The 20,942-nt window shown below is 37.8% G+C and overlaps 1 protein-coding gene across 1 annotated transcript in view; it reads left to right on the top strand.

Moving 5' to 3' along the window:
• Window positions 1-17,492, top strand: part of TGFBRAP1 (transforming growth factor beta receptor associated protein 1) — a 30,813-nt gene extending 13,321 nt beyond the window's left edge. Inside the window, exons 4-11 of the mRNA XM_008635832.2 lie at window positions 1,763-1,845; window positions 7,508-7,849; window positions 9,208-9,265; window positions 10,621-10,764; window positions 11,737-11,883; window positions 13,203-13,362; window positions 14,960-15,393; window positions 16,015-17,492. Coding sequence (XP_008634054.1) covers window positions 1,763-1,845; window positions 7,508-7,849; window positions 9,208-9,265; window positions 10,621-10,764; window positions 11,737-11,883; window positions 13,203-13,362; window positions 14,960-15,393; window positions 16,015-16,203 — 1,557 coding nt within the window. The 3' untranslated portion in view covers window positions 16,204-17,492. The remainder of the gene's footprint in view (window positions 1-1,762; window positions 1,846-7,507; window positions 7,850-9,207; window positions 9,266-10,620; window positions 10,765-11,736; window positions 11,884-13,202; window positions 13,363-14,959; window positions 15,394-16,014) is intronic.
• Window positions 17,493-20,942: the final 3,450 nt, after the last annotated feature.

Raw genomic sequence — 20,942 nt, 5'->3', positions numbered from 1 at the left:
TATCTACTTTTGATACTAGTCAGCAGGGTGAGAAGTCTTTCCCTGGAAAGTCAGGCTGGATTTTAACATTTTTCTGCTGCCACGAGATGCAAATATTTGCAGATTGAAATCCTTCAGCAGTGTCCTTAGGAAGATGACCAAGTGGGTATTCATCAGTTCACACATTACTGTGTATTGATGTAATAACACTGTCAGAAATCAAAAATATTTTGGCTATTTTGTGAGTTAATCCCCTAAAGAAGTTTTACTTTGTAACTGTAATTAAATTCTCTATTAGCTTTAGTTAACTCTATTTTTAATTATTACACTTGAATGTAAAGCATTAGTTAATATAAAGATGCCATGAAGTATTGTTAATTTAATTTTATATTGTTGTATTTGTCTGAAAAAGTGTGCCTGGTAACATTTCTCTGTTACCCTTTTCTCCTGGGCACTGGGGACGCAAGAAAAGTCCCACAAACTTACAAAGCATTTTAGAGACTTGCTAACAACAGAGATTAAGTATTCCCTTAAGACAAACCATTAGTAAAGCATTCACAGACTAAATGGACTGAAGCCAAGCTTTTCTGTTGGCAAATCTATAACCTTTAATCAAGGTGAAAAATCATCAATTAGAGTGTCAGTCCCACTGTACTTGAGGCTTAGTGCTCTTCAGCAATTCCTGTCTGGAATATGTTCCTATAGTATTGTCGTTTCTCTGGATATTTTTATTGAAAATCGTTTTTTAAAGTCTAATATTAGTAACAGCTTTCATGTACAGTGTGAAACATTAGAAAGCTGTGTATTCATGAGCAAGTTGAAGAGACAAACTGAGGACATGTGAAGGTAGCTGGGTGTATTTGCCAAAATACCAGCATTGTCATAAATGGGAATGCTCTGCAGAGCACAGTTTAGGTTCCTGGCTTTTAGTACTTCTCTTTTCCTGTTGGAAATACTCTGAGCACAAGGATTTCATTTAATCTTGTAATTGGTTGACCATTCAGATTTAATAACTACCTATCATTTAAAGTAGTTTTTGTGTTCTCGTTCTACTGAGCTTCATTTAAACATTTTCTGTCTAGGTGTGACATTAACAATAAAGCTTCGTAACAAATAACTTTCCATATGGTTTACTTGGTTTTTAACCATATTTTTATGGTACATTGCATAATGTACTACATACTGGATAGGTTGAACTGCTTTGAAAGAATTTTTTATTTAAAAAAAAATCAAAATAACAAAACTGGCAGAAAGTCAGAAATATGGCCATCAGCTGGAGATGAGATTATGAAAATTGCCAGCAAGGTTGCTGCACCAGAGAGATGAGACAGGAAGGAAGTGGCTGTGTGTGGTCAAGTGGGACCATCTTCATTTCTTGCACTTACTGAATCGTGGGGAACTTCAAAGATAACCATTGGCTTTTATGTTTGCAAATAACCCAAGAAAAAACTTGAGGCAAGTCAGCATGATGTCAGATAAGTCATTATTTGAACAAGAAAACTTAAACTTGCTGTTTGTTGACTTTGCTTTTACTAAGTATTCGTGAGCAGTGTTGTGTTCACACACATTTGTGTAAGAAACTGAGTCTGGGCAGCAGACTCAATATATTCAGGTACATAAATTAAAATGTAGAGGATCAAGGTTTATTTTGCTTGTGACTTGTCAGGTGTGGTTGAAGATCATGTGTTTGGTGTTTTTTGGCAGGCAGCTATTGCAGTAGTAACTAGCACTGCATAAATACAAGTATAATAAATATTTTTCTCCCCCTCTTTCTTTTTTATAGGTAATGTACAAACGAATCCTGCAGCAAGCAGGTTTTATACAGTTTGCACAGCTTCAGTTCCTTGAAGCAAAAGAACTCTTCAGGTAATTGTGTGACAAGAAATTTAATAATTTACCTTTTTTAAATAAGGAGTTAGTGTTCTTGGTTTGAAAAACTTAGTTGCTTGAATGTTTTTTGATGTCGATGTGAGTTCACTGTGATAAAATGGTTTTGTTGGGGTTAAGAACAGAATAGCATTGAAACAACTTTAGAGCTGACGAGTTAATGCAACTGGTTTGGTTTTTTTTTTGGAGATGCTAACATATAGTAGCATTAAGAGTTTGAGTGTTGTATGTATGGCAATTTTTTAAATTTATCCCATGAAGGTCAAGGCTTTATTATTGAGTCTGTGCTGTGATTTACAGCATGAATATTGCTTTGTTCCTTTTTTCTTTTTTAATACTTTTAACAAAAGGTATAATTTACCTATTAGTTACAATTTAAATATTATTGACACAATTGCACTAATTTTTATGAGGATGCTGATATTGAATTTGCTTTAACACTTGTTCTGCTAGACCTTTTCCAGAAGACAGATTTGTTCTTGAAGTCCGTATTAACCTTGCCAATTTAGCCATTTCAGCAGTCACTTGTTTATAAATTGACCTTGATATTCCACTTTCATTCAGAAAATGCTGCTCGTTATCTTTATTCTACCTGATAATTTCATTTCTGCTAGCCATGTCTCATTCTGTGATGTGGCACTCTCTGTAGTTAGTGGAATGCATGCTGACCACATAAAATAACTCTCCTTGTTATCTGCTGAAATTCACTTTAAATCAGTTTAGAGTCTATGGAATAGGATTAAGGTTAGACGATTTTCAGTATATCGCAAGCATATTTACAGTGTAGGAAAAAAGTTGTCCTTGGGTTTATGGAAATGCGTTGAGGAAAGTAAAGCTTTGAGGAATGTTGCTACTCATGAGGGACTTTGCCATTTTTCCTCCTGCTCATAATGGGAGACACTGGGCTTAGCTGAGCAGTGTACACTGAGGAAAGATGAAGGAATGACAGGAAAGGCCTGAACAGCATTTAATGACAATTTGTTCTGGCCACAACCAGTTTTTTTATCACCTAGTAATTTTTGTCATTAGTGAGCAACTTGCAGTCTTTCTCCACCCTTATGAACTTTCAGACACTTGTGTATCTGACCCCTGGGTTGTGTATCTGAAGCAGAAGTACAAGCTGTACATAGTTAAAACTATTTTAAGAACAGTGAAAAGAGAGAAATGTGTCCTGTGGGGAGGTCTACCGCAGGTGGAAGGAGCCCAGATTTGTTACACATCCTCCATCCCACTATCAGTCCATCTGACAAACAAGCTTTAATGAATAGGATTGTGGGAGCTCCTCTGTAGAAACAAATGTGCTTCATGAGAAAATGTGCTGTCCAGCCACAAATTTTGTAGCTGAATCAGCATCCCAGGGTGTTCCCTTCCTCTAAAAGCTGCAACTCCAAAGCAGAGCAACGGTTTGTGAATTGCTGGTGTCTGCTCAGGGAAGAAAGCCAGAATAAGTTTCTGTGCTTTTCTTCTGTCCAGCCATACATCAGCTAAGCAGAGTATTTTGGTGACTCTGAAAAAACTTGTTATGGAGCTCATGTTCCTTGATGTTTAGCCCTGGTGGGCACACCGAGCTAGAGTAATAGCTGGGTGCGCCGTGTGCCCTGAGACAGTCTCAATCAATCTTGTTCATTTTAAACTTACTGATGCTCAGAGGAAAAATGGGAAAGGGAGTGGCAGTCTGTGAAAGCACTTCCTCCCATCCCGGTGTGTTGCTCTGCAGATGTTTCAACCTTGTCTTAGAAATAACTTCAGTCTTAATGTCAAAGGGAAATTCGGTACCTGAGAAAAGACAGATTTAAGCAGTGAAACAGGATAGCAGCAGTACCTCAGAGTTCTTGGTGTGGTATGTGGGCCTGCTTCTGTCTAAATATGAGGTGAGATTATCTCACTACTTGGAAAATATCTGACAGTTACAGGTTAGCAGGGGGAATTATACTAAAGGTCTTCATTTTCTTGCATTATTACCCATCTTGGATAACCTTGTCAAGAAACTGTTATATCTTATGCTTGAATTCATCGTTCTTAAAGACCGGAACTTTTAAGAGGAATAATTTGCCAAGTTCCTTGTGGTTAATGCCGATGCTTCTGAATACTGAAGAAGGTTGACAAAAAAGAAGAAAGTGGTAGCTTTATTGAAACTCAAATAGTTCAACAAAAGGAGGATAAATTTCTTCAGCTAGATCCATTAACCTTAAAACTGAGTGAGAAGTAAGAGTAGGGCTTCTTTGGTCTGAAAAAATCTGTTATTAGCAGTAACAAAATTGTGATTGTGTTATGTAGTTGTGATTTATACTATTTCACATTGCTATCATTAGAGCTATACCAAACAGTGCTTTTTAGGAGGCCATTTGCTGAATTTTACATGCCTTACCGAGATGTTTGGCAGTTGTCACAGGGAAACCAGTTCTCTTCGGTGTTTACTGGTTAGATATTGCTTGCCTTCTGACACACTGGATACTGGAACTTTTCTGAACTTTGCTCTTTTTAACAAATAAAAATGTTAACTCTTTACACAGTATTTCTCACCTTGGAAAGCCTATAGAGAGACTTTAGGTATAGGTCTCTCCTACACTGAAGAGGTTAAAAAATTGCTGGTACTTACACCTGGAGAAATAAGAAGTAGGAATGATGTGGAATTTGCATCTTAAATGTGATTCAAGAATATAAGCTTCCAATACAATCAATTTAGGCAAAACAGCTAACACTGTCGGCTTCTTTGGCATCTCTGATATCTGTAGATATGGGGTTCTGAATTTAGACCTAAATTTCCTGAAAACTTGTAGATTCTGCCTGTTGCATTGTCGATATATATGAAGCCCAAAGAGAACTAATGCAGAATTGCTCAAAGGGAAGTTGCCTCACAACACTGATGTCTCAACTTAGGAGTTTGTTTTCTACTGTGAGATAAGTTCCTGTCTGTATTTTGCTGAGCCTGAGGTGCAAGAAGCTGAAGGCTCAGACATGTTTTTCAAAAGAGATGAGATCCTTTGTAGCTGCTCTAAAAGGGTCTTGTCCAGATGTGATGAAAAGGTCCACAAGACATCCACAAATCCCAGGAGCCGTAAGTCTTGAGTTGAATGTTAGCCATTCGTGCAGGTGGGGTCATTGTTTAGTATCTAGTATTTTTCTGAAGAAGCTTGTGGATGATGTGGTGCTTTTAGGAGGCTGCTTGATTGCTGCTTACCACTGCTGTGAGGGGAACAAAATTGTACAGCTGAGCTCGAGTTAGACCTGCTGAGAAAACCACAGATGATTCACAGCCCTGGCTTTAGGCTAGCCCAGGTTGAAAGCTCATTCTCCTTTTGGAAACAGATTATCATTGAGGCCAGAATCTGTGAAGTCAGAGGTAAAGTAGCTGACTACTTCATCATCTAGGAAAACTTGGATGGTAAGATGAAAGGACTCAGAAGCTACTGTAGAAGTTAGAAAATGTTTTAAAATGTATTAAAAGTGGCATATTAAATACAGCATTTTTTAACTTCATCCATCTCCATGGTCATAGTCTCCAACTCAATCTTAGGCCATCTCCAAATACTTGACAGCATAACCAGCAAGGGAACCAATGTTTGTATCTGAATTTCTCCAGATTTATTAAGACTCCTTGTTTCTGCACAAATTTTGAGCAGCCTGTGGATGTTATTCAAGTTACGGGTTAGCTTTTGTTCTAAAACAAATCAGAGAAGATTCATTTGGATTGGAGGGAGAAAAAATCTCTTCTTTCTTCAAATAGGGTTAATTTTCTAGTGTGATGTGTCTCATATTTAATCTGGTGGTCCTCAGGACTTGAAATTTCAGAGTAGTTGCAGTAGCTAAAACTGCAGTTAAGTTACTGTATTAAGTTCATACTGAAAACTCAAATATTCTTGAAACCATCAGGTCATGACACTGACAGAACTTGCTTGGTTATTCTGCCTCTTACCATAATGTAGATCTAAGAATTTCAAAGCCAAATCCCAAAAGAGGGATTAAAAGAAATTTGAACTGCAGAAATCTGTGAAGTAGACCTGAATGCTTTACCCTTGGTTAGAGGTAGGCCTTTCTGCTGTGGAGGTAGGTTTTAGGCAGTAGGATTCCTGTGTATGAATTGGGAAAACCTGCTGTTCAAACCTCTCCTCATGGGAAGGCTTCCCATTTTTGTCTGTTGTGGTTCTTTATTGGCTATGTTGCTACTCCTGTGCTTTGCAGTCACTAGGTTCTGGAGGAGAGGATGCTGCTTTTAAATTTGCTGTTGCTGCTGTCTCCCAGAATTTCCTTCTTCTCGTATAGATTTTTGGAGCCAAAGGACTATATTAACTTGAAAGAAAAGTTCTAAATAGGGATTGTCATGGTGATGGTTCCTACTAGTTCATATTTCCTGGATTGTTTTGGAATTGTGTCTCTAGAAAGAAGTGAACGATGCAGGGCGTGCCCATAGTGAAGGGATGAGCCTGTTTATGATGATCTTTCACACTTTATTGCCTGTAGAAATCTGCTGCTTTTCTACTTCTGCGTTTTCATTTATTTCTTCCTGGAATTCATTCCAATCAAAGTTGTGAAGAGAAAGTCTTTGAGTTTGCTGATCACCAGATAGATAAAAATTATTTTTAAAAAGTTATTTGCAACAAAATAACTAAACAGGGTTTCTTTTAGAGAAAGATTAATGTCAAGTTAATGTTGTTTTTTTTTTTTTCAGCGACAGTATTTCCTGCATTTCAGGAGCATTAATTTTTAAAGGTGAATTCTGAATAAAAACTTTGACAGTGAAATAAAATACTATAAAATATAAATTCTGATGTCTTGCTGTTCTTCTAAAGTAAGGCCTGGAAAGAGGGTTCACTCTAGCTGTGAAAATTAGGGATTATTTACCATGTGTAAAAAAAAAAAAAAATTACTCTGTCAAAACAAGCATTCTTTAAAAGCCTGAGGAATTTCAGTCTAGGCTGAAAGAAAAATGTTTTTTGTGGTGTATCTATGTTACAACTTGCTGCAGAATAAAAGTATAGGGTGTCCTTCACACCTGAAGTGGAAAAGCCACTCCAGAGGAGCCTCCATAGATGTGCACCCAAGGCCTCTGCCTGTACAACAGACTTATTGATTAAACGGATGCATAATCGGTATCTGTGCTTTGTTTACAGAACCTCTGTAGGAAGAGAGCCAAATGAGGAATCTGGTGCATTTCAGGGCTGGGGAGATGTTTTCATTATCCAAACACATGTTCTGAAAGCTTCAGTTTTGTACAGGAAGTTGCTGTTTTCTTCAGAATTACACTGACAGTCTTTTGTGGCTTGTCTGAAAGGGTTCACTTTCTCCATTTATATTTTTTTTGCTGCCATCAGAAGACTAGCTCCCACAATGTATGGATGAAGTCTAGGACAGTCCTAGGACTGCTATAGGGCTGTTCAGCTGATTTTTGTAGATGCTAGAGAGGAGCTGTGGAAGGTCAAAAGCAAAAGGCTGAAAGCTCTGAGAATTTGGAGACTGGCCAATGTCTAGAGGAGTAAGAACAATGATAAACAAATAAATATAGATACAGCAAAAAATACTCCAGAAACTGACTACATGTTAGTGTCCTGACTCTAAGCATATGTGAGCACACATTTTTTTTTGTGCCTATGTATACTTTTTCTTTCTTTTTGCTTCATCTAGTTTGACACTGTAATTGCAGAAGCGGCCAGCTTGATGTCCGGGAGCTGATCTCTCTCTACCCCTTCCTGTTGCCTACTTCCTCTTCATTTATCCGGTCTCATCCCCCTCTGCACGAGTACGCGGACCTGAACCAGCTGACCCAAGGGGACCAGGAGAAGATGACAAAATGCAAACGATTCCTCATGAGTTATTTGAATGAAGTCCGCAGCACTGAGGTTGCAAATGGCTACAAGGAGGATATCGACACAGCTTTACTCAAGCTGTATGCAGAGGCAAATCATGAAAGCCTGCTGGATCTCCTAGTTTCAGAGAACTTCTGTCTTCTAACAGATAGTGCTGCTTGGCTGGAAAAACACAAAAAGTGAGTGGATTTTTTCATTATCACGCCTTCTGGACCAGAGGAAAAATTGTCTTAGATGCTCTTGGCTTCTAGAACAATGTGTTTGAGTACTTGTAGTTTCTGTGCTTACACTTGTCCAAAAGACGACTCAGTCTGAATTAACATTGTTAGCATTTAAAAATATTGGTGAAAAGCTATTAATTGACAGTCTGAGGTAAAGGAAATGCATTCTGTCTTATCCTGGTAAATGAAACGCAGAGTTCTCCATGGAAGTTTCTGTATCCAGTACAAAAATAAAGAATTGGTACAAGCTTGGGAGGGAAAAGTTAATTGTTTGCCCTTGTGATAATGGGGGAGTTGAATGGCTGCAGCAGTTGTACACAGAATGCAAAGATGCCTTAAAGCGTGCACTACCTTGGGTAAAAGCTATTAACCAGTTAGTGGCTTTGAAATTGTAGTTGCTTATTCAAGGAAAGAGCTCTTAGTTCTGAATTGCAAACTTTGTGTTCCACTGATTGACCAAAAAGAGGTTCCTTAAGATGACTGCAAATTACTTCAAACCAGAAATGCCAGTGGGCAGAGAATTGACTCTCATTAAGCAGGAAACATTAGGTAGTAAATGTGTAAAATACAAACTCCAGCCTTAGGTAGTATGTCTATCTTGGTTTTCCTTTCTTTAGCTTTAAACTGTCTGGTGCAGTAGTAGCAGCTATAGTGGTGAGGCAGAGTCTTTCATTGTGGTTGTATTTAGGGTAATTTCATTTATTTTAGGTGTTTTGTTAAAAACTTTCGGTAAGTGTGGTTTGCATGGCAAACTTTTGAATTGAATGAATGTTAGAACATTGTTCTGTGAGGACAGCCATTACAGAATTTGGCTGTATTTTTCCTAGAGTACACAAAGCCCACTCTGTAATAGCACCATACAAAGCTCTTCTTTGCCTGACTTGACTCCCTGCCACAGTAAAGAAAAAAGTTTCTGATAGTAAAACAGAGTTTTAAATAAACACATAATAAAATTTGATTTAATGACAGCTGATGAACTATTGGAGCAATAGTTGCTTGGAGGTGGGTGTTAAGTCTGTGCATAAAATTGACAGAATGGTGTGGGAAATATCTCTAATTGGGCACATACTTAGTGTAAGTTGGCTCTAGTCCCCAAGACAGGTTCTAGTTACAGGAGTGACGGAGACACACTTTTAGGGCAGAACTTCTCTCCTTTGATTCATAAAAACAGCCTACAGAGACTTGTTCAAGTACAGACATGGCCATGTACATGTCATTGTAAACCATTATTTGTTGTACTCTGTGCTAATCAGTCCATAATGAAATTAGTGGGAAAGTTCTAGCAATTTTAATATTAATTTTTTCTTTCTTTACAGGTATTTTGCACTTGGTCTCCTGTATCACTACAATGGTCAGGATGCTGCAGCACTGCAGGTTAGAATAAAGCTTTTAGTATCATCTGTAAACCATTCCAAAATACTGTTTTAGGTCTGAGATAAAAAAATTTGAGGTCTTAGTTTATCTGTTTGAAAAGTTGTGATGTGTATGTATATATGTGTGTGTGTATATGAGAAATATATTATAACTTGAAACTTATGTTAAGACTTCCTTGAATAAAATAATATGCGAAATGTGAAAAGTCTGAAGAGCTTACTGAAGTTGGCAGTTATTTAGATGCTTGTATCATATTTTTAAAGCAAAACTGTACATACCAGAACATATGTTTATACTCCTAAAAGATGGACAGAAGTGCTAAAATAATCAAGCACTCACTTTAAAAGATATTTATGGGACTCCAGGAGCATGCCCTGTGCTGACTGATCTGTATACACACAGCAAAACAGCATTGTAACCTAATGGCAGACACTGACAGCGACTGAGAGTTTACTCCCTTATCTGGTGATGAAGAGTGAACACATTCTGCAAGATCTATGGGTTTTAGATGGATTAGTAATCCCTTTGGGGATCTTCCAACTGATGTCACTAATACTAGCAGTGGCCTGTACACTGCAGACTAAATAATTCTGTTGTTCCTGTCTGCAAAACTTCATCTGGAGAAATCAGTATATTCTTGATGAGTGCATAGTATGTGTCTCAGACCATATCCAGTATTTTAAGTTTGCCTTATTGTGTGGCTTCTTGAACACATTAATCACAGTAACCCCATCAGATGCATTCAGGTCAGTTATATAAATAGTAATAATGACCTGGGCAGAAAACCAGTAAGGGCAACAAAAACAGTATGTACATTTGTCATGTGTAAGAAATCTTGGAAGAATCTTGATGCTGGAAAAAACAAGGTTTATTGCTAAACTGGTCAGCTAGGTGTGGCACATTTTAATTCCAATTATAATGTACATAAAAACAATATCACATGGAACTTGCAGTTCTTCAGTCAAAATGAAAGAAAAGCAGAAACCAGTTTTTCTTCCAAATTGCTTGTATAATTTGCTTTTCATCTTGCACACACAGAACACATGAAAAGTATACTATGCATTGGAGAAAAGAACTTTTGATAAAAGCTTTCTTTGTGATTAGTGTACCTCCTTTAGTCGCTCTCACAATGAGAGCCCACATGATATGGGGTCTGAATTGGGTGAATATGGCAGGTGCAAAAGGGTGTGATGGCAAAAGCGAGTGACCAGCGATGTTCCTTGCAATTTGCGTTCCTGTCAACTCTTTCTAATTCCACAAGTCTTATACTAGGTCTTTCAGTAGCTCACATAAATTTTGAGGTGGAAGAGCTAGTACATGTTTTAATCACTTTAATCTGTGTGTTTTTGTTGCAGTTATGGGTGAAAATAGTTGATGGAGATATTCAAGATTCTACACGTTCAGATCTCTATGAGTACATAGTAGACTTCCTTACATTCTGCTCGGACCAGGACCTAGTGTGGAAGTACTCTGAATGGATTCTACAAAAAAATGAAGAGGTTTGTGAGTGATACACTTTTCACAGAACATCAGTATTTCCCTGCAGTGGTGTTTGGCTTTCCCTTAATATTGGTTTTTCTTGATAGCTGATTGGACCTTTTGCAGCATACTTAATGCCAGTCAAACAGTGATCAGCAGAAGAAAACTTGCAGGTTTCTCAATTCTTCCAAGTCCCTCTATTAGCAAGTGCTAGTGAAAATTGCCTCTTTTTATTCTGAAATCAAAGTTTAGGGTAGGAAAAATACAGCATGTCATCTTTTTTCTTCATATTGAGATATTCATTATTGAGATAATTTTCAAATCTTTAAATAAATAAATAAATCACCTGACAGGTTAGCTGTTGCTGCTGCTTCTTATTTTAAAGGGGATGGGTGGTATCTGTGTACACCAGGACATGGACTAAATAGCCCCCATTCAAGACGAAACTTCATTGCTAAAAGAATTAAATTAATCTGCCAAAATTAAAAAACAAAATAATTGTAACATCCATCAGTATGTGTGCTGTTAAGTGGGATGTTTGATGCTGTATCAGACAGTCTGTGCTGTTGGAACTTGTTGCTGCCTGATTTTTATTAATTTTAAGCTTAGTTACTTTGCGCAGTGGCAGGTTTCTAAGCTTTTGGTTTGGTTTAATTACAAAAGTCTCTTGCTCCGTCTATGTCATCACATGTGAAGAGGCTTAGAACATTCTGGTCTCTCTGTTGTGCAGATCCATTCGATATTTTTTGTGGAAGTTGTGCCCAAGCCAAAGTTTATCAGCTGGACAATGTATAGTCTACAAATTGAGGTAGTGCAGATAGGAGTGAGTGAGACCATGATAAGCACAGAGTAGTGTAATTCTCTGGTGTTGGGCAGGGTTTTGTTTATCTTCCTGAACAATGTATTAACAAATGCTATTCCTTTTTCATTTTAAATATTTATTTAATAAAATGGTTGCCATTGAGTTCCTAAATGCAATTAACTCTTTCTAGGTTGGCGTACAGATTTTCACTAAAAGACCTTTGGAAGAACAGGAGAAAAACAACATTAATCCAGATGATATAGTCAGTTGCCTTAACAAATATCCTAAAGCACGTGTCAAATATCTAGAACATCTAGTACTGGAAAGAAAAATAGAGGTGAGTTCTGTGAGAATGCTAAAAGTAGGCATAGGATTCAGAATGCAGATTATAATCAACAAGCCTGAAAATAGGCAATGTCTGGAAGAAACAGGCATAATATGAAGTCTTTCAAAAGTACTCAGAGTAGGCTAGGAGTGTTTTTAAGATTAAACTAGAAGGTGAGGCATGGATACCTTCATTATTTTGAATTTTTCAATGCTTGTGATAGCAAGACAGTTGCTTGTGTTCCCTCAGACGTAGGGGGTTTTTTACATATGGTTATTGCATAATTTTCTATTTCACTGATGGGGCTCAAACCTCCTTCTGGTAAGATCATGGGAAATGATCAACAAAAGGTTGAGCAGCTGCTGATCCTATTGCACTGTGGCAGCAATATATTAAAATTGCTAGTTCAGTGTTTTACAAGTGAGAATGTTTTATTCTGTCTTTCTGGAGAGATTTGAACAATTAGCAATCAAATTAAACCATGCACCCTTCACTAGAATTCCAAACCACTCTTGATGTTGAATGCCCAAAAGATGCATTCACAAGTCCTAAGTGACAGTGTATTACACCTTTGGGGGTTTTAGCTCAATACAAAAGCAGCCAAATTATGTATTTGGTTATGAGACATTTTAAGCACAGAAGTTTTTTAACCTGGAAATAAAGCAAGGAAATGAACAGTGAAAGAACTCTGCAGAACTGATGGTCAGTGCACTAATTCACATTCTTCAAATACATATCGGATCAGTGGTTTCCCCTTATTGGTATTGCAAGTGTGTTATACCATGACTGATGAATGTATTAGTCTCTGATGATGTGGATATTTCCCAACAAACTTTTTGAGTTAAACACAGCGCCTTGTAGAATATTTGTGAAAATATTTTACAATTAGATCTATCTGCTAGTAAAGGCTGGGTTATAAATCAATTTGGTCTTTAAAAATTACTAGATTATTGTGAATGTTTTAGTGAGAATGTTTAAAACAGTCAAATCATTAGCTTGTTTTGATGAATATTTGATAGTGGATAACAAAAGAAAGCACTGTGCCTTCAGAGTGCTTTTCTACCTCTGGTGGCTTTGTCAGATTTTATTGCAGAAATAGAAAAGGTCAAAGAACGTACCTGAATATGAGGGATCCCATATTTACAATGTAGTTTGTGAGGCTGCTCTGAAATAAGTTATCTATCTGTAGGGACAAAATACTTTGCGATTAATTCAAATTAAATAACTTAAACCACATTTCTATGTAATAAAGTAAATATTCATCAGTGTTATTGCTGGGGACAAGAGATCGTCTTTGCAAACTGAGCTAACATTGTTCTATTCATCTGTAGAAAGAAAAGTACCATACTCATCTAGCTGTCTTGTACTTGGAGGCAATACTTCAGCTAAAATCTGTGACCACAGATAATTGTACAGAAACAACTGAACTGCTGTTGAAACTTCGCAGTCTGCTTCAGAAATCTGATCTTTATAGAATTCGTTTTATTTTAGGTAGGTTGCATGTTGTCTGTTGTAAATGCTGTATGTCATTTCCAGCTGGACACAAAATAATAGTCCTTGCAAGCATAGAAAACTAAAAGATCTAGGGTTTCTATGTGTGTTTGTTTGATAGGCTGTATTTCTAACAGACACAGGTTAATTTAGAAAGAATATCTGTTGGTGTTGTCCTTGGTCTCCATAGCTCCACTGGTGTGTTTGCCACTGCACCAGAGACAGAATACCAGTTGGCCAGAACAAATATAATTTCCTTAATGGTCACCTTCTGTTTAATGATGAGCATGTAACTTGTAACAACCTTTTGCAAATGAAAGACCTACAAGTCTATTTATTTAGCAGCCTGTTTCTAGTGAATGGAAGTGAAACTTTGAGGAATCTAATTGCCAAGGACTTGTTTGTTATCCATAACCCTGAAACTCACTCTGGGGTTCATGTTAAATAAAAATATGAGCATCTTCTTAAGTGAGAAGTGTGACATACATATTACTGTTGGTATAAGGCAAACAACAGTTCAGCTAAATATTTTCCTTGGTCAATGCTTATCTTGGTTAATTTTTAATGTTTTATCCACTGGAATGCAAACATACAGTGCAATTAAGCAAGCCAGGTGTTTAAATTAAATCCTCTCTGGTATGGAGGATTATGGCTGAAGAATGATGGAATAGTGGATGAAAGGGAAGTGACTTGTTATTGAACTGAAAGATGTGAAATGATTTTTTGAAATTCAGTGGAAAAAAATCCAGTGTATGTGGAAATCAAAATAGTTGAGTAGAGACCAAAATAATTTACCAATGCTTAATGTTTCCTTGCCTTTCCAGGCAGCAAAATGTTATATGATGTATAATGTACAAGTCACTGAGGCACAGTCATTGAAACTCTTGTTCTTTTTCATCTTTTAGTTAGTTTTTAAGCAAATTCTTCAGGGCAAGAGTTACAAAATGGACTACCCTCTTGAAATCCATGTACTCCAAAATAAAGGATTTCTTACCTGACAATTCTTACATTACATAAAAGTGAGATCAGTGCAAGCTAGTGTGTTCTTCCCTGATAAACAAAACATTTTGGTGAGAAAAACATGGTATTTCCATGCATTTTACATAGGCCTATGCCAAATCTTTATCACCTTTACAATAATTAGATGATTTTCTACTTAATTTTGAAATGTCAGATTAACTTGCCACTCTATCTGCCTGTTGGTGACACTTAAACTTTAAACTGGATTAAGGGTTCGTAGTGCCCTTTTCTTAAAGAGATGTACTATTTGATTTTTATTGACTTTTATGGAGTTTATTCTGTGACCTCCTATATTGGGAGAAGCAGAGATTAAAAATATTGCAGCTTCATCTCACAGCTCATTATACATGGTAGCAGTGTCTGCTAGAATTTAAAAGATGTCAGTGACACTGGTTCATCATTATTATTTAGTAATTTCTTTGTCCCATATTTTGTGGTGCTCTGATTTTATGTGTTTCCATACATCTGGGCATTCCTATACTTACAAGCATCTGTCTTCTCTACAGTTGCACTGACTGGGAGAGGGAGCAGTTGTCTACTCCACTGAGCAAATATTGCCTTGTTTCTCATTTAACAGAAAAAATCCAGGGCACAGACCTTCATATGGAAAGTGCAATTTTATATGGGAAATTAGAAGAACACGAGAAGGCTTTGCATATCCTTGTCCATGAGTTGAAGGACTTCCGTGCTGCTGAAGAATACTGTATATGGAACTCTGAGAAGAGAGATGTGCAGTACAGACAGAGGCTTTTCCATATGCTGCTGTCAGTGTATTTAACTCCAGGCACTTCAGATTGTGCACTTGTCATGGCTGCTGTGGATCTCTTGAATAACCATGCTGCGGAATTTGATGCAGGTCTAGTTCTGCAGGTGGTGCCTGACAGCTGGTCAGTGCAGCTCCTCTCCCCATTCCTGGCTGGAGCAGTGAGACAAAGCATTCACACAAAAAGAATGACTCAGGTGGCACTTGGGTTAGCACAAGCTGAAAACTTAATCTACAAGCACGAGAAGGTAGGTTACTGGGGTGTTTTAAAATAAAAGCATTTTGAAGCTTTACAATGAAGTCCTTTGATATACAGTCATCAAAAGAAGTTTGAAGAATTAGTACAAAAGTTGTCTTCATGTCTTTGGCATTTATTAGGGGTTTTTTGCCATGACTACTAGATTCAAAATTAATTGTATGTTTTCTCTGTAAAACAAAAGGGAAAGTGGGGGCCTTGAAATAGGAATAACCTTGGTGAGCTTCTGGGCTGAATATGAAGTGAATCTGGGATTTGCAGATTAACAAAGTTCTTGCAGAAACTTTAACAAATGTGAGTTAGCATTCTGTTCACTAGGAGGGAGTGTCAGAATTTCCAATTCAGTTTTTTTACAATGTCACCTGTCAAAATTTGTTTAAAAAAATTATCTAGCACTTAGTATTAATTGAAGCTTGTTAGTAGATTTTGTTAATGGTAAATTCAGTTGTGAAGCTGTCTTCTATTCCTAGCTAGGGCAATATTGCTTAGAGTTCACAGCAGATTCTTAAAATTGTTTTTGTTTTATCTGTTTGGTAGAGTGGCAATTATGCTCCATCATTTCCCTTCCTTTCTGGTTAGATTCACATTTGGATTTTTTTTCCCCTTTCTTTAGGTTAAACAAAAAGGATCCCCAATTCTTCTTTCAGACAAGAAGGTGTGTCAGGTGTGCCAAAATCCTTTCTGCGAGCCTGTGTTTGTAAGATACCCGAATGGGAGTATGGCCCACACACACTGTGCTGCAAACAGACATCTCAATTCCAATGTGACTCATCACTCTCCCAGCTCCAGCAATCAGACTTGAAATATTCCCACAATTCCCATGACTTATACCCCATTGAAAGTGGTCTGGAAAGACAAAAGTGCAGCTACTTTAAGTATAAATCAAGATGGACAGCTAGTTTTTGGGTTAATGGGAAGACTTCCAGTAAATATGAAATACTGCTACTTACCCTTTTGATTTCTAATGAATGTAGATAGAAAAGAAAATTCACTACCAGACATGGAGAGGTGCAAATATGGGCTCTTCTGTGAATAGGAATAAACACTTAAGAGAAAAGGAGCCTTTTCTTCACAGTGAGGATGAATGTTACAGAGTGAAGGCAAACAGTTATTTTAAGAATTGTCACTTTGCACTGACTGTGGTGTTGGTAAATTTGTGGAGGGGAAGATGGCATCTATTAGAGTTGGAATTCTTGAAGAGTGGTGGGACAAGATCAGCATCATGCAGCTTGCTATGAAGACAGAAACGTGCATCGATTATAGTGTTTGCTGCAGCATGTCTTCTTTTGGGCTGGATTCTCTTCCCCAGGATCACATTATAAACTTCATTTTTTTTGCTCTACAAAATGTTGGCTTTTGATGCACTTTTTAGTACCTCCCTCCGATCCACCTGCTATATGAAATTTAAATGTAAGCACTGCTCTGTTAGGTTTCTGCTCCTGCAGTTACTGTAACATACTGAGTGGAAACCAATAGCCTCAAACACACAGGTGAGCTTGGAAGAAAAAAAAAAAAGAAAGATTGTCTGGTCAGACTGTAGTCACTTTTATATGGGGGAAGAGATCCTAACTTTAATATTGATTTATTTATTAATATGCAAATATGCTGTACATACAGTTGAATAAATTGATCTTATCATTCTAGCATTTCTTTGGAGGATTAAGATGTAGCTGATACATAAGTGTACAGATTATGTGCTAAGTGTTTGCTATAACATAACTTAGGCAGGTTGGAACTCCACAAAAATAGGTTTTAGTGCTTATGGATGACTTTGTGCAATCAAAACTACAGAAAGAAGGTATAAAATTGTAAGAAATCTACAAAAATGCACTACAGGGATACTGGATTTGTTACAGTCTACTAAATACTCTGTAAACTAAAGTTTTTCAAATAACACAAACCCCTTACTTAACTGCCCTCATATGTGTTCACATTGCTATTTAACTATTTTAAAACAGTTAATTTAAAAGATACAGCTTCCCCCAAGAGAGGTTAAAAAAATGACAACTTTAAATAAAAGTTAAGTATTGCAAAGTGAAAACATTTCTTTTAATTCTGTAAAGCTCTAATAAATACCAGGCTTACTGACCAGCATGCAGTTGAGTTAGTACCGCTGTTCCCCATTTCAGAATTCCGAATCAGTGGAGGCTTTCAGCAGAATAGAGTGTCTGCATCATCCTTTCCAGATTCACAGAATAAGCTGAGTTGGAAGGGGTGCATCAGGATCATTGAGTCCAGCTCCTGGCCCCACACAGGACACCCCACATGGTGCTCAGTGTTGTCCATATGCAGCCTCCTTGTACGGAAAGGCTGGCTTAGAAAGCTGCCTTCTAAGTGCAGTGCTGCCTCCAAGGAGGGGCAACCAGACCTCATCCAGGGGAAAAAGAAATCCATCTCTTTTTCACAGAAACATACAATGGTTTGGGATGAAAGGGACCTTAAGGATCATCTATTCCAACCCCCCTTCCATAGGCACCTTCCACTAGACCTGGTTCTTCAAAGCCTCATCCAACCTGGCCTTGAACACTTTGGGATGGGGTGTCCACAACTTCCCTGAGCAGCCTGTGCCTGTGCCTCACCACCCTCACAGTAAAGAATTTCTTCCTGATAGCTGATCTAAACCTGCCCTCCTTCAGCTTAATGCCATTCCCCTTTGCCCTATCACTGCATGCATCTGTACAAAGTTCCTCTCCAGCTCCCTTGCTGGCACTCTTCAGGTTCTGGAAGGTGCTGTAAGGTCTTCCCAGAGCCTTCTCTCCAGGCTGAACAGCCCCAGCTCTCAGCCTGTCGTCATAGGAGAGGTGCTCCAGCCCTGTGATCATCATTGTGGCCTTACTCTCAACTCATTCCAACAGCTCAACATCCTTCTTGTATTGTGGGTTGCAGAGCTGTACTCAAGGTGGGGAGTACTTTGCTTTAAAGCAAAAGACCTTTGCGTCTTTCTTTTTCCTGATTTTGAAATTAGGAAGGTATAACTGTTGTGTTGAATTTTTTTTATTTTTAAAAGCCTGACTAAGGAATTTTGTAGTGCTTTGTACTAAGACGTGTAAGCCAAGTTTAGTGAGAGACACTTAGAAAGAAGTCAAGTGTGGGCATTTCTGACTCAATTCTGGCATGAGTGATTCTGCTGTGACACTGGTATAAGCAGATTCACCGTCTTGTAGTCATGGGTTTTGAACATCGTGTATACAACTGACAGTGATGATGTAGAAAAATCTGTAGTCCCCTGTCCTCAAAATACTTGCTGATAAGAGTGGAAGTAATTTTTAAAAAGACCCTATAAACCTTTTGTGTACACTAGCTTGCATTTCATAAGAAATAATTTCTTTTGCTGCCAGCATCCTCAGTATTCTCTTTTTTTTCTATTTAGTAAGGAGGTACTAAAACAAAGACCCCTCTCCATGATTTAGAGTAATTCTAGACACTTAGTAGTGTTGAACTACTGCTGCAATGGAATAAAGATCATATCATTCCAGACCTCAGGAAAGTTCTCAGTTGCTATTGCATGAAAAGATATGCCCATAAAAGATTAAACAATTCCTTATTAATAGTCAATATCTTTTTGCAGATATGTACTTTGGCTAAAATGCAGCAAAACCAATAATTGTATGTATAGAACAAATACAGAAATCAGAATAATGCAAGGTAGCATTTTTGCTATCAAAAGTGTGATTAATATTTAAGTTGGGGGCATCTAGTTCTTTTAAGCCCAGTCCCCCCAAAGCGTGGACTGGAAAACTTGATATTGTATTCATATGTTGCTTTGTTAAGTTTTATACTAGAACTCATTTGAATAATTTATATGGAAATCCCATGGTAATTAAAGTAAAAAGCAAAGGAAACCAGTGTGAGGCTGAGGCAGAGCAAGAGCTCAGCAGGGAGGTGGCAGGTGGACGATCCTCTTCCCGTGTGTGTCCAGTATGCGAGCAACTGGGATAATTCTCGACCAGAGGAGATGTCGGCCCACATCAGAGTGGTTGTGTGGTGGTCTGTGCTTTATCACCAGGAAATTTATGAAAGGTCTGCATTCAGATTTCCTTAGGTGGGACAACTGAACACCTCTTGGGTAAGAGAGCTTCATTCTGGGGAACCTGAGCTCATTCCTTCTTTTGTTTTGGCACTGTCAGTTTGATCATTCTTGGTTTATGTCCCTGCAATCCTGGGCCAGCATTGCTACTGTGGTAAGTTCTGGTATGGCTGCAGCAGCACGGAGGGAATGAACAGGGAAGGAACCAGATTTGGTTATTAATTGCATGACTGCATTTGTGAAGGAGGAGAGGCAGGAAAGAGGAATATTTCTTTGAGCATTCTTCTAGTTTGGAAATAAAATGCTTTCTGGAAGTTTAAGCTTGATGTGATCTTTTTATCTCCAGTTAGGGAATGTGGTGTCTTAGACCTGCCCTTGGAGACTGGAGATTCTGCCAGAATATTTCTCCTTAATTTAGCTGTTGCTAAATTATTTGTAATTCATCTCTCTCACTTTTTCCAATGAGTCTCCTCCAGCTTTGTATGTGTGAAAACCAAAACAGAAGTGCAGATTATTTTTTAATGTGACACCGTGTCTGTGATTCAGGACATAATAAATGAGATTAGTCTCTTACACTGATGTCTCTGCAGATACCAAAACACATTTGTCTAACATGTAGCCTCCAGTCATTGAAATACTGCAGCTCTGACTTTTTTTTTTTTTTAGTAATCCACTGTAACATATGATGGTACATACAAAAAGCACTTGTTGAACCTTCTTCTACACTTTCATATCTCCACGCTTCCTCACATAAAAATTCCCTATGACGTGTGTACATCATCATATGCAGGTTTTGCCTCTTTAAGTCAAAAAGAGGAAAAACCCTAATAAAAAAATTGCTCAGAATCTGGCACTCAGCTCAAAATAAGATTCATGGCTGTATATTCATGAGAAAGGATTCGGCTACATCTTCCTGTTTTTTATTTAAACGGATACATTGTCACATTGAGATCAGTATCCTTGTAATATTGTCTAAGCCAGGGGGAAATAAGCATTTGGGATTTGTTACACAGAGCACACCACAGGTACCTATGAACTGACTTGTTCAGGCAGCCCGTATTGAGGTTGCTCAGGTGTGCACAAGATTCCACCGTACAATGAGAACTTCTCTCTTTGTTCCCTTGCTCCCAATCTCCAGAAAATTTCCAGCCCTTGTTACCTGATTAATGTCACTCTTCTAGCACTTAACTGACATGGGTACAAATCTTGAGAGGTCTGAGGGACTCAGGACCACATCTGTTTTCAGTAAAATGTCGCTTTATTATTCAGCCACATGAAGCCCTACTAATGTGAGCTGTGGAAAGGTGGTGGTAGGGATGGAATATGTGTATGTTTTCTGAGAACTTTATTACATGTTTAAACACACAAGCATTATCCTGACTGCTGAGTCTTTATAACAACATCTGTTCTTCACAGGACTCCTATCCTGAATCCTATTAAAAATATTTTGTTTTATACAGTTCTATCAAGAAGGAATTTTTGATTTTATAACTCTTCTCGGTTTGCTGCAGTCT

Source organism: Corvus brachyrhynchos, unplaced genomic scaffold (assembly GCF_000691975.1).
Source record: "Corvus brachyrhynchos isolate BGI_N302 unplaced genomic scaffold, ASM69197v1 scaffold83, whole genome shotgun sequence".
Lineage (NCBI taxonomy): Eukaryota > Metazoa > Chordata > Aves > Passeriformes > Corvidae > Corvus > Corvus brachyrhynchos.
The sequence above is the reverse complement of the archived record's forward strand: the minus strand, read 5'-3'. Positions and strand labels throughout refer to the sequence as shown.